The sequence below is a fragment of the Dendrobates tinctorius genome, unplaced genomic scaffold (assembly GCF_039654945.1).
Source record: "Dendrobates tinctorius isolate UK_male_01 unplaced genomic scaffold, ASM3965494v1 ptg000138l, whole genome shotgun sequence".
NCBI classification, from domain to species: domain Eukaryota; kingdom Metazoa; phylum Chordata; class Amphibia; order Anura; family Dendrobatidae; genus Dendrobates; species Dendrobates tinctorius.
The window spans coordinates 19356038-19369979 of record NW_027361806.1 but is presented as its reverse complement, the minus strand read 5'-3'; the positions used below and the strand labels follow the sequence as shown (position 1 = coordinate 19369979).

At 43.3% G+C, this 13942-nt stretch overlaps 1 protein-coding gene and 1 long non-coding RNA gene across 4 annotated transcripts in view; both read right to left on the bottom strand.

Moving 5' to 3' along the window:
• The window catches only part of LOC141048787 (uncharacterized), a 113793-nt gene that overhangs the window by 64213 nt on the left and 35638 nt on the right, over positions 1-13942 (bottom strand). The window lies entirely within an intron of this gene.
• On the bottom strand, positions 7328-8590 carry LOC141048891 (uncharacterized). Its single transcript, XM_073544977.1, has 2 exons — positions 8398-8590; positions 7328-8235 (listed from the first exon to the last, which is right to left on the bottom strand). Exons 1-2 carry the CDS (start codon positions 8460-8462, stop codon positions 7533-7535), a joined length of 768 nt encoding a protein of 255 aa, XP_073401078.1. The 5' UTR covers positions 8463-8590; the 3' UTR covers positions 7328-7532.

Here is a 13942-nt window from a genome sequence, read left to right as displayed (position 1 = left end):
CCAAGGCTGGAGCATGTACATCACATGAGACACTGGATCTGGAGCACATACATCACATAGGAGTCACTTGGGCTGGAACATGTACATCACATAAGGGGTAATAGGAGCTGGAGCATATAAATCACAGGACATGCTGGAGCAGGAGCAGATGCATCATGTCTTCATCAGGACAGGAGCGTACTGCTCGTTAACTCCGCCCATGTAATTTTTCATTGCATGTGTCACAGTGTTCAGTAGTGCCATTGTAGGCCATAAGTGTGAGAAACCCCCGTCACCAAACCTAGGCAAAGGAAAGTTGAAGCGGCACTGTAGTTGTAAATGGTGCAAATCCTTGGATTTCAATCAGATCCACATGTAGATATGAAGCAGAGGTTCCAGGAGGAACTAAAATATAATCTAACCACGTGGCTTAATGAAGGCACAATGTTTTCTTTTTACTTGAATTTTGGGAGTGTTGACTTTTTTGCATCATATGGTATCTATTATCTATCTATTATTTATCTATCATCTATTATCGATCTTTTATCTATCTATTATCTATCTATATCTATCCATCTATCCACAATTCCTCCTCTATTTTACCTATCTAGATCTGAGCACCCCTCGCCTCTCTTTTCCAGTATCTCAGCCCAGAATTTCCCATCTAATCACCTCGGTCCATTTTTACAGCCAGTAGTCAGAGATTGTGCGTAGCTGCCTAATATTACAGATGACCCCACCTCGGGGCGATGGATTAATTTCGTGCTGTGACCGGATTATACTGCACTTATGAAGTTTCAGTAATGTAACGTGTCTCCTCTACATGCTCCATCCTGGGGCCATAACTTTAGTAAGTATCACCTGAATTCCCATTTTTCTTTTTTTCACGCCTTATGACCGAAAACCACAGTTCATTTTTATGTTAATGGAAAATAGAAATATATTGTATAAAGAAAAAAAAAATCCTGAATTTTAATTGGTTGCTTGCTGGCTTCAATTAGATGAAAGTCAGCAGTAGTTTTCAATTTACGGGCAGCTATAACACATTACATTTATATCATGGAGGTAGAAATTTCAAAGTGATTAGGGATAACTGTACGCCACTGGCTGAAGCGGATCCAACATCACGCCATGGGGTCTTTATGCGCAGCGGTCTGAATACTGCCACCTGGAGGCAATACAGAGAACATCACACAGACCGCTCTGTGCCCGCAGTTCGGTATAACGTAATGATTTAATTGCATCGATTATAAGGTTTTATTATAGAATCATAGAATCGTAGAGTTGGAAGGGACCTCCTGGGCCATCTGGTCCAACCCCCTGCTCAAAGCAGGATTCGCTAAATCATCCCAGTCAGATGTCTGTCCAGCCTCTGTTTGAAGACTTCCATTGAAGGAGAACTCACCACCTTTCGTGGCAGCCTGTTCCACTCATTGATCACTCTAACTGTCAAAAAGTTTTTTCTAATATCTAATCTGTGTCTCCTCCCATTCAGTTTCATTCCATTGCTTCTAGTCTTTCCTTGTGCAAATGAGAATAAAGATGATCCTTCTACAATGTGACAGCCCTTTAGATATTTGTAGACAGCTATTAAGTCTCCTCTCAGTCTTCTCTTTTGCAAACTAAACAATCCCAAATCCTGCAACCTTTCCTCATAAGACAGGGTTTGCAGACCGGTTTACCATTCTGGTTGCTCTTTTCTGAACTTGCTCCAGTTTGTTGATGTCTTTTTTAAAATGTGGCGCCCAAAACTGGACACAATATTCCAGATCAGGTCTGACCAAAGAGGAGTAGAGGGAAATAATGACTTCACGTGATCTAGACTGTATGCTTCTGTTAATACATCCTAGAATTGCATTTCCTTTTTTTGCTGCTGCATCACACTGTTGACTCATATTCAGTCTGTGATCTATTAGCATACCCAAGTCTTTTTCACATGTGCTGTTGCTTAGCCCTATTCCTCCCATTCTGTATATGCTTTTTTCATTTTTATTGCCCAGATATAGTACTTTGCATTTTTCCTTGTTAAAAACCATTCTGTTAGTTGCTGCCCACTGCTCCAGTTTATTTATATCTTTTTGAATCCTCTCTCTTCTCTAGTATTAGCTATCCCTCCTAGCTTTGTGTCATCAGCAAATTTTACCAGTTTACCCTCAATTCCTTCATCTAAATCGTTGATAAAGATGCTGAACAATACAGGGCCCAGGACAGAGCCCTGTGGTACCCCACTTGAGACATTCTTCCAACTGGATGAGCAGCCATTTACGACCACTCTTTGGATCCGATCACTAAGCCAGTTATGAATCCACCTAACAGTTGCCTTGTCCATTCCATACTTAGCCATTTTTTCAATAAGGATTGTATGAGATACTTTGTCAAATGCTTTGCTGAAGTCAAGATATACTATATCTACAGCATTTCCTTGATCCACACAATAAGTGATTCCGTCATAGAAGGAAATTAAGTTAGTCTGACATGACTTATTAGTTACAAACCCATGCTGACTCTGTTTAATCACTTCATTCTTATCCAGGTACTGACATACATGTTGTTTAATAATTTGTTCAAAGATCTTTCCTGGTATAGAAGTCAGACTCACTGGCCTATTTTTGCCTGGGTCCACCTTCTTCCCCTTTTTGAAGATAGGAACAACATTTGCTCTTCTCCAGTCTTCTGGGACTTCTCCTGTTCTCCAAGAATTTTCAAAGATTTATGGAGGGGTTCAAAAATTTCTTCTGCTATCTCCTTCAGTACTCTGGGGTGTAATTCATCTGGACCTGGAGACTTGAATTTGTTTAGGTTAGCTAAGTGTTTCCTCGCTATCTTTCTGTTTATAGATATCCTGGATTCTTCTATTCCCTTAATAGGACAGTGAAGAACAGTTGATGTTACATTTCTGTTCTGAGAGAAAACAGATGCAAAATTGGAATTTAAAAGTTCGGCCTTCTCAACATCCTGTCTTACCATTTCATCATTTTCATCCTGTAAAAATCCTATAGCATCTTTGACTTTTCTTTTACTTTTGACATATCCCCAAAATCCTTTATTATTGCTTTTGACATCTCTTGCAAGCCTTAATTCATTGTCAGATTTAGATAATCTGATTTGTGCCCTGCAGGTTCTGCAGACAGCATTATATTCTTCTTTAGATATGCCTCCCTCTTTCCATTTTATAAACATTTTTTTCTTCCTTTTTAGCATGTGCTTAAGTTCTGTGTTCATCCATCCTGGTTTCCTTAAATGCTTCCTAATCTTCCCTCTTTTCGGAATTGTTAACAATTGTGCTTTGAGAATTTCATTTTTCAAGATTTCCAATCCTTCCTGTACATTTTTGTCTTTAAGGATATCCTTATGTTCCAGCTCTTTAAGCTATTGCTACTGAGGCTTCCAGGAAATGTTGAGAGCTGTAGTCTCTCAAAAGGTAATAAATCACCAATCCAGAGAAACAGCTTGTATTATGCCTCAGAGCTGAATTCATAATGCATATAGAAAGACAGAAACCAGATCCCACTTTTTGTAGTGACCCGCACCTTTCTTGAGACAGAAACCCAGCCACATTTACTGTACAGAGGCAAAGACCCGTCCCCACTTCCTAAAAAAAGACAAAGCTCCGTCTCCTCTTCCTGTAGAGACAAAGATCTGTCCCCACTTCCTACAGAGACAAGCCCCGCCCACACTGCCTATAAAGAGACAAAGCCCCACCCCCACTTCCTATAAAGAGACAAAGCTCCACACCCACTTCCTGTAGAGAGACAAAGACATGCCTCCACCTCCTGTAGAGACAAAGACACATCCTACTTCCTGTAGAGAGATAAAGACTCTCCTCCACTTTCTGTAGAGAGATAAAGACTCTCCTCCACTTCCTGTAGAGAGATAAAGACTCTCCTCCACTTCCTGTAGAGAGATAAAGACTCTCCTCCACTTCCTGTAGAGAGATAAAGACCCTCCTCCACTTCCTGTAGAGAGATAAAGACCCTCCTCCACTTCCTGTAGAGAGATAAAGACCCTCCTCCACTTCCTGTAGAGAGATAAAGACTCTCCTCCACTTCCTGTAGAGAGATAAAGACTCTCCTCCACTTCCTGTAGAGAGATAAAGACCCTCCACTTCCTGTAGAGAGACAAAGACCCTCCTCCACTTCCTGTAGAGAGACAAAGACTCTACACCACTTTCTTTAGAGAGATAAAGACCCTCCTCCACTTCCTGTAGAGACAACGACCCTCCTCCACTTCCTGTAGAGAGATAAAGACCCTCCTCCACTTCCTGTAGAGACAACGACCCTCCTCCACTTCCTGTAGAGAGATAAAGACCCTCCTCCACTTCCTGTAGAGACAACGACCCTCCTCCACTTTCTTTAGAGAGATAAAGACCCTCCTCCACTTCCTGTAGAGGCAACGACCCTCCTCCACTTCCTGTAGAGAGATAAAGACCCTCCTCCACTTCCTGTAGAGAGATAAAGACCCTCCTCCACTTCCTGTAGAGAGACAAAGTCCCTCCTCCACTTCCTGTAGGGAGATAAAGTCCCTCCTCCACTTCCTGTAGAGAGACAATGACCCTCCTCCACTTCCTGTAGAGAGACAAAGACCCTCCTCCACTTCCTGTAGAGAGACAAAGGTCTGTCCCCATTTCTATTAGAAAGAAAATGTCCAGCCCCTGCTTCCTTCTGTTGAAGACGTGAAGTGATCGTCAGGTTACAGAAGACACTTAGTGGCCGCACTTTGAGAGGTGGTTTAAGGCTGCAAATGCCATTTTATATAAAGTAATCAGTAAAGAAAAAATCTAACAACACATTAGTTACAGACATGGAGGCACTTGTCTCTCCACCTTTCCAGCCGCATATGAGATTGTGTTACCACTGGTCATTACACTGACTCTGTGTCACATGCAGTCACTCGTCTTCAGGTCCAGTGAGGCTTACTCTCACACTGGTATTGCTTCTGCTCTCTGCATCAGTCACCCTCTGCCCTCCGAGCACTCGCCCTCACATTGCTCACCTGCACAACCAGACGGTCCCCTCCTGAGTGTGCACTCCAGGTCCTCATTCTCAAAAAGCCACTTGCAGAACTGGGTGATACCCAACTAGACCTCTAGACTCTTCCACCTGCCGCTGGCCCCCTGGCTCCTTCAGGTGCAGCTTTCTGCTCCTCTGTTGCTTACTGACTGCTGTCACCTGGCTTCAGCTATTTCAGGTAGCATTCACTTACAATCTCTCAGCTCTGCTCACACAGACTTTGGTTTTACTTCAACGTGCTTTAGGCAGCATGCAGATCCCCTCCTTCCCCAGATCGTATCTTTTATCGGTGTTAGTGGCTAATGGTGGCAGACCACGCGGGCGCTATGGGGCATGTGAGTCTACGGGGGCAGGGTACTGACGCCAGGTCCCCCCACCTGGCATCACTGTTTCAACTGTATCGGCATCCTGGATGCCGATACAATTGAAATCAATCATGGACGAGGGAGCTTCAGGAGACGCTCCTTCCTCCATCATCCTCCCTCTGCATCTGACTTCTCAGCATAGCGGGCATGATGATGTCACTAGAACGCACCTTCTGTACCGATCAGTGCAGAGCTGTAAAAGACACGCTGAGGAGACTGGAGCAGTGGGGGAACAGGGAGAGGTGAGTATTTTATTATAATCAATGAGAACACTGTGGGGGCCATTGCATTAAATGGAAGGCTATGTGGGGGTCATTACATTACATAGAAGGCTATATGGGACCACTATATTATATGGAAAGCTAATTGGGGACATTGCACTGTCTGAAATGTTATATTAGGGGTGCATTATACTGTTACCAGGGCCACGTGGGGGCCCGTTATACTGTTTACAGGAGTATGTGGATCCCATCATTCTGTTTGTAGGACTATGTGGGGGTCATTATACTGTTTGGAGGGCTGTGTGGGTGCATTATACAGTATGAAGGTTTGTGTGGGGGCCATTATACAGTGTGGGGGCCATTATACAGTATGAAGGCTTGTGTGGGGGCCATTATACAGTGTGGGGGCCATTATACAGTATGAAGGTTTGTGGGGGGCCATTATACAGTGTGGGGGCCATTATACAGTATGAAGGATTGTGTGGGGGCCATTATACAGTGTGGGGGCCATTATACAGTATGAAGGATTGTGTGGGGGCCATTATACAGTGTGGGGGCCATTATACAGTATGAAGGTTTGTGGGGGGCCATTATACAGTGTGGGGGCCATTATACAGTATGAAGGATTGTGTGGGGGCCATTATACAGTGTGGGGGCCATTATACAGTATGAAGGTTTGTGGGGGGCCATTATACAGTGTGGGGGCCATTATACAGTATGAAGGATTGTGTGGGGGCCATTATACAGTGTGGGGGCCATTATACAGTATGAAGGATTGTGTGGGGGCCATTATACAGTGTGGGGGCCATTATACAGTATGAAGGTTTGTGGGGGGCCATTATACAGTGTGGGGGCCATTATACAGTATGAAGGATTGTGTGGGGGCCATTATACAGTGTGGGGGCCATTATACAGTATGAAGGTTTGTGGGGGGCCATTATACAGTGTGGGGGCCATTATACAGTATGAAGGATTGTGTGGGGGCCATTATACAGTGTGGGGGCCATTATCCAGTATGAAGGTTTGTGGGGGGGCCCATTATACAGTGTGGTGGCCCTTATACTGTATGAAAGGTTGTGTAGGGGACATCGTATTATGTGGAAAGCTGTGTTTTGGTCACAGTTGGGGCATCATACTGTGTTGGGATCGCCATACTTTGCCAAGTGGTTACAGTAGAGACATCATACTGTGAATCTGGAGGGGGGCTGTAGAAATGTACTGTGGGGGTATCATACTGTGTTTGGGGGGCACTTTTGTTGGTATAACACTGTATGGGGCAAGGAAATGGGAATGTAGGGCTTCAACAGGAGGAAAATTACTCTGTAATGGCTGCAAAGTTGTCAGATAATAATCAATGTGGCCCAGAAGAACTTATTATTTTCTCTTTTTTGGTGGTGGTGGGGGGGTGGGGGTCAATGAGAACTTCTGCTGTGGGGGCCCATGATTTCTATGTACATCCTTGATCAGGATCAGTGTTAAACTCATTATCAGAGAATATGGGAAGCAAGGTGTGCCACAGTCCGCGCTGCTGAGTCCACAAAATCACCTGGTTGAGATCCCAGATTCCATGTCCTTTAGCAAAGGGCATTCAATCCAGGAGACCTGCAATCTCAATACGTCTAGCTTTCCCTAACCCTCCGTCAGGCGCAATATAGATTCTCCTCAGTTCATGCGCAATGTGCCTGACAAGCACAGGTCAGAAAACCACCTATAGTAGCTACATATTTCAATTTCAGGACTATAGAAGTAGTCAGTGACCTTCATAGGAATGTATTAAAAGAGATTACACCAAATCAGATGCAAAAAAAAACATTTATTAACCATAAACTTATTAAAACTAAAAGTACCACTTTTCGGTAGTACCGCCAAATAGGCTCCAGTTATCTTTACTTAACTATTGCTTAAATATAAAATTATGGAAAAAAACTTAAAGGATATTGCACTTAGATGTTACTTAATTATTTTCTACTCATCTTCAGTGGTTTCAATTGCAGCAGAAGATCATCGAAACGGAGGCAACGGATCAGGACTTTGAATCGTTTCAGATTCATCACAAGGCTGAATTTTTCGATGCCATCACCGTCTGTCCCCCACAGCTCCTCCAAACTTTGCCTATTTGCTCTGAAAGCACCAGCTAGGTATAACAAGCCAATAAATGCCTTGAGTTCAATCACATCAGTGTTTGTGATGTCCCTCTCTCTGGAGAATTGCTCTTTGATTGTGTCAATATACTGGTTAGTGAACCGAACAATAGTTTCCAACATGCTATCTGTAATTAGATTACTCCAAAATTCCACTGCAGTTTTAGCTTTTCTAGCACTTCCAATAACTCCAGGAAGGTGTGTAATAATATTGTGGGATTCTCTGCGCTGTTTGTTCTTGGGTGCCTTTTTGTTCCACTTTGTATTTTTATCTTTGCCCAAATAATAAGCTAGATCTGTGTCTGTTTCCTCTGTATCCGTGTCATCACCATCCTGCTCTGTTCCAGAATCAGTGTTACATTCTGCTACCTCATCTTCAGATGAAATGTCACTAGATTCCTCTAAATCCTCAGTTACTGCTGGTTCTTCCTCATCATCTTCTAACAAAAAAATCTTCATTTCTTCTAAATGAAGGGGTTTAGATGAATCATACTGTTTTCTGGCCATTGCAGCAGAAAATCTGAAGCAAGAGAGAAAGAGTATGTGTTAGGGCGCAATGTGCCTTAGAAGCCACCCTCCTTTTGTCTAAGAAAACAGTACTTATGTACACTAACTTAGCATTAATCCTTCATAAAACAAGCTAAATACACAATCGTGATGAATGAAAAAAGAAAATACTAACCTTTCAATTTGTGTTGAAATCAGGCGCAATGTGCCTGAGAAGCCAAAGTGTTGATATCTGCTCATTAGAAGGTCTGCTGAGTCACTGTGATATCAGGTTTCACAGAGCCTGTAGAGTCAGGAGATAACTAGGAGGGGTGGGGTTTTCTAATAAGTGGGCAAGGAGAGAGAAGTGAAACTAATTACTGTGTGCCTGTCAGATCTATTGCGCCTGACGGAGGGCTAACACCAATGCACATCTTCAGAGCTTGCACCTCCAGACCAACCCACACACCTCTTGTTCCCCCACCCTTTTTGTATTGAAACTCATTATCAGGGCAGTCTCTTCTCTCTTCCTCTCTTTAATGGGTGGCAATTCTCCTATGGCCAGGTCAATCACAAGCAATCTTCCCTCTGTAACCTGGTGAAGCACACAGTTCCAGGATGTTTCCACATCCCACTTGTAGCCACTCCTGAGTAACATGGAGCCTGTTCACTACATAGGATGGAGAGAAACCACAGTCACAATGTCTGCCACTGACCTGCAGACCCCTGGACTACTCTATGCACAATTGGACTCAACCTAGAGCCTTGAAAGTGGCCGTCCCTGTACGCACCAGCACGCATTGCACCGTGCATTGTCTTTACGGTAGGGGTGACGCACCAGGGAATAATAGATGAGAATTGATGACCAGAAGTCTCTGCAGAAGTTTTACCCTCCAGCGTTTTGTTCTTCAGCTGTCAGCTTTTATCTGGTGCATTAATGCTGCCTACAAACATTGTGTTCCTCAGCACCAAGCATCAGCAGCACATCCTGGCTTGTGTCCTCCCCCAGAGAAGCTGCATCTCCAACTGGTCAATGCAAAAAATACATCTACTCAGTGCTAAAACGTGAGATAACCGAGAAAGATCTACATCGATGTAAATGTATCTCAGGATCGATACACAAAGCCCTGATTAACCAAAAACATAATAATTATACACCTGGTGAATAGATGCTCCAAATTCATTGAGAGGCGACAGCACCAGCAGAATAGTGAGTGCAGCTCTGGGGAATAATACAGGATGTAACTCAGGATCAGTAATGTATGTACACAGTGACTGCACCAGCAGAATAGTGAGTGCAGCTCTGGGGTATAATACAGGATGTAACTCAGGATCAGTAATGTAATGTGTGTACACAGTGACTGCACCAGCAGAATAGTGAGTGCAGCTCTGGGGTATAATACAGGATGTAACTCAGGATCAGTAATGTATGTACACAGTGACTGCACCAGCAGAATAGTGAGTGCAGCTCTGGGGTATAATACAGGATGTAACTCAGGATCAGTAATGTAATGTGTGTACACAGTGACTGCACCAGCAGAATAGTGCGTGCAGCTCTGGAGTATAATACAGGATGTAACTCAGGATCAGTAATGTATGTACACAGTGACTGCACCAGCAGAATAGTGAGTGCAGCTCTGGGGAATAATACAGGATGTAACTCAGGATCAGTAATGTATGTACACAGTGACTGCACCAGCAGAATAGTGAGTGCAGCTCTGGGGTATAATACAGGATGTAACTCAGGATCAGTAATGTAATGTGTGTACACAGTGACTGCACCAGCAGAATAGTGCGTGCAGCTCTGGAGTATAATACAGGATGTAACTCAGGATCAGTAATGTAATGTATGTACACAGTGACTGCACCAGCAGAATAGTGAGTGCAGCTCTGGGGTATAATACAGGATGTAACTCAGGATCAGTAATGTAATGTGTGTACACAGTGACTGCACCAGCAGAATAGTGAGCGCAGCTCTGGGGAATAATACAGGATGTAACTCAGGATCAGTAATGTAATGTATGTACACAGTGACTGCACCAGCAGAATAGTGAGTGCAGCTCTGGGGAATAATACAGGATGTAACTCAGGATCAGTAATGTAATGTATGTACACAGTGACTGCACCAGCAGAATAGTGAGTGCAGCTCTGGGGTATAATACAGGATGTAACTCAGGATCAGTAATGTATGTACACAGTGACTACACCAGCAGAATAGTGAGTGCTGCTATGGGGTATAATACAGGATGTAACTCTGGATCAGTAATGTAATATATGTACACAGTGACTGCACCAGCAGAATAGTGAGTGCAGCTTTGGAGTATCATACAGGAGGTAACTCAGGATCAGTAATGTAATGTATGTACACAATGACTGCACCAGCAGAATAGTGAGTGCAGCTCTGGGGTATAATAATACAGGATGTAACTCAGGATCAGTAGTGTAATGTATGTACACAGTGACTGCACCAGCAGAATAATGAGTGCAGCTCTGGAGTATAATACAGGATGTAACTCAGGATCAGTAATGTAATGTATGTACACAATGACTGCACCAGCAGAATAGTGACTGCAGCTCTGGGGTATAATACAGGATGTAACTCAGGATCAGTAATGTAATGTATTTACACAATGACTGCACCAGCAGAATAGTGAGTGCAGCTCTGGGGTATAATACAGGATGTAACTCAGGATCAGTAATGTAATGTATGTACACAGTGACTGCACCAGCAGAATAGTGAGTGCAGCTCTGGAGTATAATACAGAATGTAACTCAGGATCAGTAATGTAATGTGTGTACACAGTGACTGCACCAGCAGAATAGTGAGTGCAGCTCTAGGGTATAATACAGGATGTAACTCAGGATCAGTAATGTAATGTACAGTATGTACACAGTGACTGCACCAGCAGAATAGTGAGTGCAGCTCTGGAGTATAATACAGGATGTAACTCAGGATCAGTAATGTAATGTATGTACACAATGACTGCACCAGCAGAATAGTGAGTGCAGCTCTGGAGTATAATACAGGATGTAACTCAGGATCAGTAATGTAATGTATGTACACAGTGACTGCATCAGCAGAATAGCGAGTGCAGCTCTGGAGTATAATACAGGATGTAACTCAGGATCAGTAATGTAATGTATGTACACAGTGACTGCATCAGCAGAATAGCGAGTGCAGCTCTGGAGTATAATACAGGATGTAACTCAGGATCAGTAATGTAATGTATGTACACAGTGACTGCACCAGCAGAATAGCGAGTGCAGCTCTGGGGTATAATACAGGATGTAACTCAGGATCAGTAATGTAATGTATATACACAGTGACTGCACCAGCAGAATAGTGAGCGCAGCTCTGGAGTATAATACAGGATGTAACTCAGGATCAGTAATGTAATGTATGCACACAGTGACTGCACCAGCAGAATAGTGAGTGCAGCTCTGGGGTATAATACAGGATGTAACTCAGGATCAGTAATGTAATGTATGCACACAGTGACTGCACCAGCAGAATAGTGAGTGCAGATCTGGGGTATAATACAGGATGTAACTCAGGATCAGTAATGTAATGTATGTACACAGTGACTGCACCAGCAGAATAGTGAGTGCAGCTCTGGAGTATAACACAGGATGTAACTCAGGATCAGTAATGTAATGTATGTACACAGTGACTGCACCAGCAGAATAGTGAGTGCAGCTCTGGGGTATAATACAGGATGTAACTCAGGATCAGTAATGTATGCACACAGTGACTGCACCAGCAGAATAGTGAGTGCAGCTCTGGAGTATAATACAGGATGTAACTCAGGATCAGTAATGTAATGTATGTACACAGTGACTGCACCAGCAGAATAGTGAGTGCAGCTCTGGGGTATAATACAGGAGGTAACTCAGGGTCAGTAATGTAATGTATGTACACAGTGACTGCACCAGCAGAATAGTGAGTGCAGCTCTGGAGTATAACACAGGATGTAACTCAGGATCAGTAATGTATGTACACAGTGACTGCACCAGCAGAATAGTGAGTGCAGCTCTGGAGTATAATACAGGATGTAACTCAGGATCAGTAATGTAATGTCTGTACACAGTGACTGCACCAGCAGAATAGTGAGTGCAGATCTGGGGTATAATACAGGAGGTAACTCAGGATCAGTAATGTAATGTATGTACACAGTGACTGCACCAGCAGAATAGTGAGTGCAGCTCTGGAGTATAACACAGGATGTAACTCAGGATCAGTAATGTATGTACACAGTGACTGCACCAGCAGAATAGTGAGTGCAGCTCTGGAGTATAACACAGGATGTAACTCAGGATCAGTAATGTATGTACACAGTGACTGCACCAGCAGAATAGTGAGTGCAGCTCTGGGGTATAATACAGGATGTAACTCAGGATCAGTAATGTAATGTATGTACACAGTGACTGCACCAGCAGAATAGTGAGTGCAGCTCTGGGGAATAATACAGGATGTAACTCAGGATCAGTAATGTAATGTATGTACACAGTGACTGCACCAGCAGAATAGTGAGTGCAGCTCTGGGGTATAATACAGGATGTAACTCAGGATCAGTAATGTATGTACACAGTGACTACACCAGCAGAATAGTGAGTGCTGCTATGGGGTATAATACAGGATGTAACTCTGGATCAGTAATGTAATATATGTACACAGTGACTGCACCAGCAGAATAGTGAGTGCAGCTTTGGAGTATCATACAGGAGGTAACTCAGGATCAGTAATGTAATGTATGTACACAATGACTGCACCAGCAGAATAGTGAGTGCAGCTCTGGGGTATAATAATACAGGATGTAACTCAGGATCAGTAGTGTAATGTATGTACACAGTGACTGCACCAGCAGAATAATGAGTGCAGCTCTGGAGTATAATACAGGATGTAACTCAGGATCAGTAATGTAATGTATGTACACAATGACTGCACCAGCAGAATAGTGACTGCAGCTCTGGGGTATAATACAGGATGTAACTCAGGATCAGTAATGTAATGTATTTACACAATGACTGCACCAGCAGAATAGTGAGTGCAGCTCTGGGGTATAATACAGGATGTAACTCAGGATCAGTAATGTAATGTATGTACACAGTGACTGCACCAGCAGAATAGTGAGTGCAGCTCTGGAGTATAATACAGAATGTAACTCAGGATCAGTAATGTAATGTGTGTACACAGTGACTGCACCAGCAGAATAGTGAGTGCAGCTCTAGGGTATAATACAGGATGTAACTCAGGATCAGTAATGTAATGTACAGTATGTACACAGTGACTGCACCAGCAGAATAGTGAGTGCAGCTCTGGAGTATAATACAGGATGTAACTCAGGATCAGTAATGTAATGTATGTACACAATGACTGCACCAGCAGAATAGTGAGTGCAGCTCTGGAGTATAATACAGGATGTAACTCAGGATCAGTAATGTAATGTATGTACACAGTGACTGCATCAGCAGAATAGCGAGTGCAGCTCTGGAGTATAATACAGGATGTAACTCAGGATCAGTAATGTAATGTATGTACACAGTGACTGCATCAGCAGAATAGCGAGTGCAGCTCTGGAGTATAATACAGGATGTAACTCAGGATCAGTAATGTAATGTATGTACACAGTGACTGCACCAGCAGAATAGCGAGTGCAGCTCTGGGGTATAATACAGGATGTAACTCAGGATCAGTAATGTAATGTATATACACAGTGACTGCACCAGCAGAATAGTGAGCG

Bases quoted from the DNA above. Each gene is read 5' to 3' on its own strand.
- LOC141048891 (XM_073544977.1), bottom strand. From the start codon at position 8,462: ATGAGCAGATATCAACACTTTGGCTTCTCAGGCACATTGCGCCTGATT. The intron at 8,236-8,397 runs GTTAGTATTTTC...CTCTTGCTTCAG, and splicing joins ATTTCAACACAAATTGAAAG to ATTTTCTGCTGCAATGGCCA.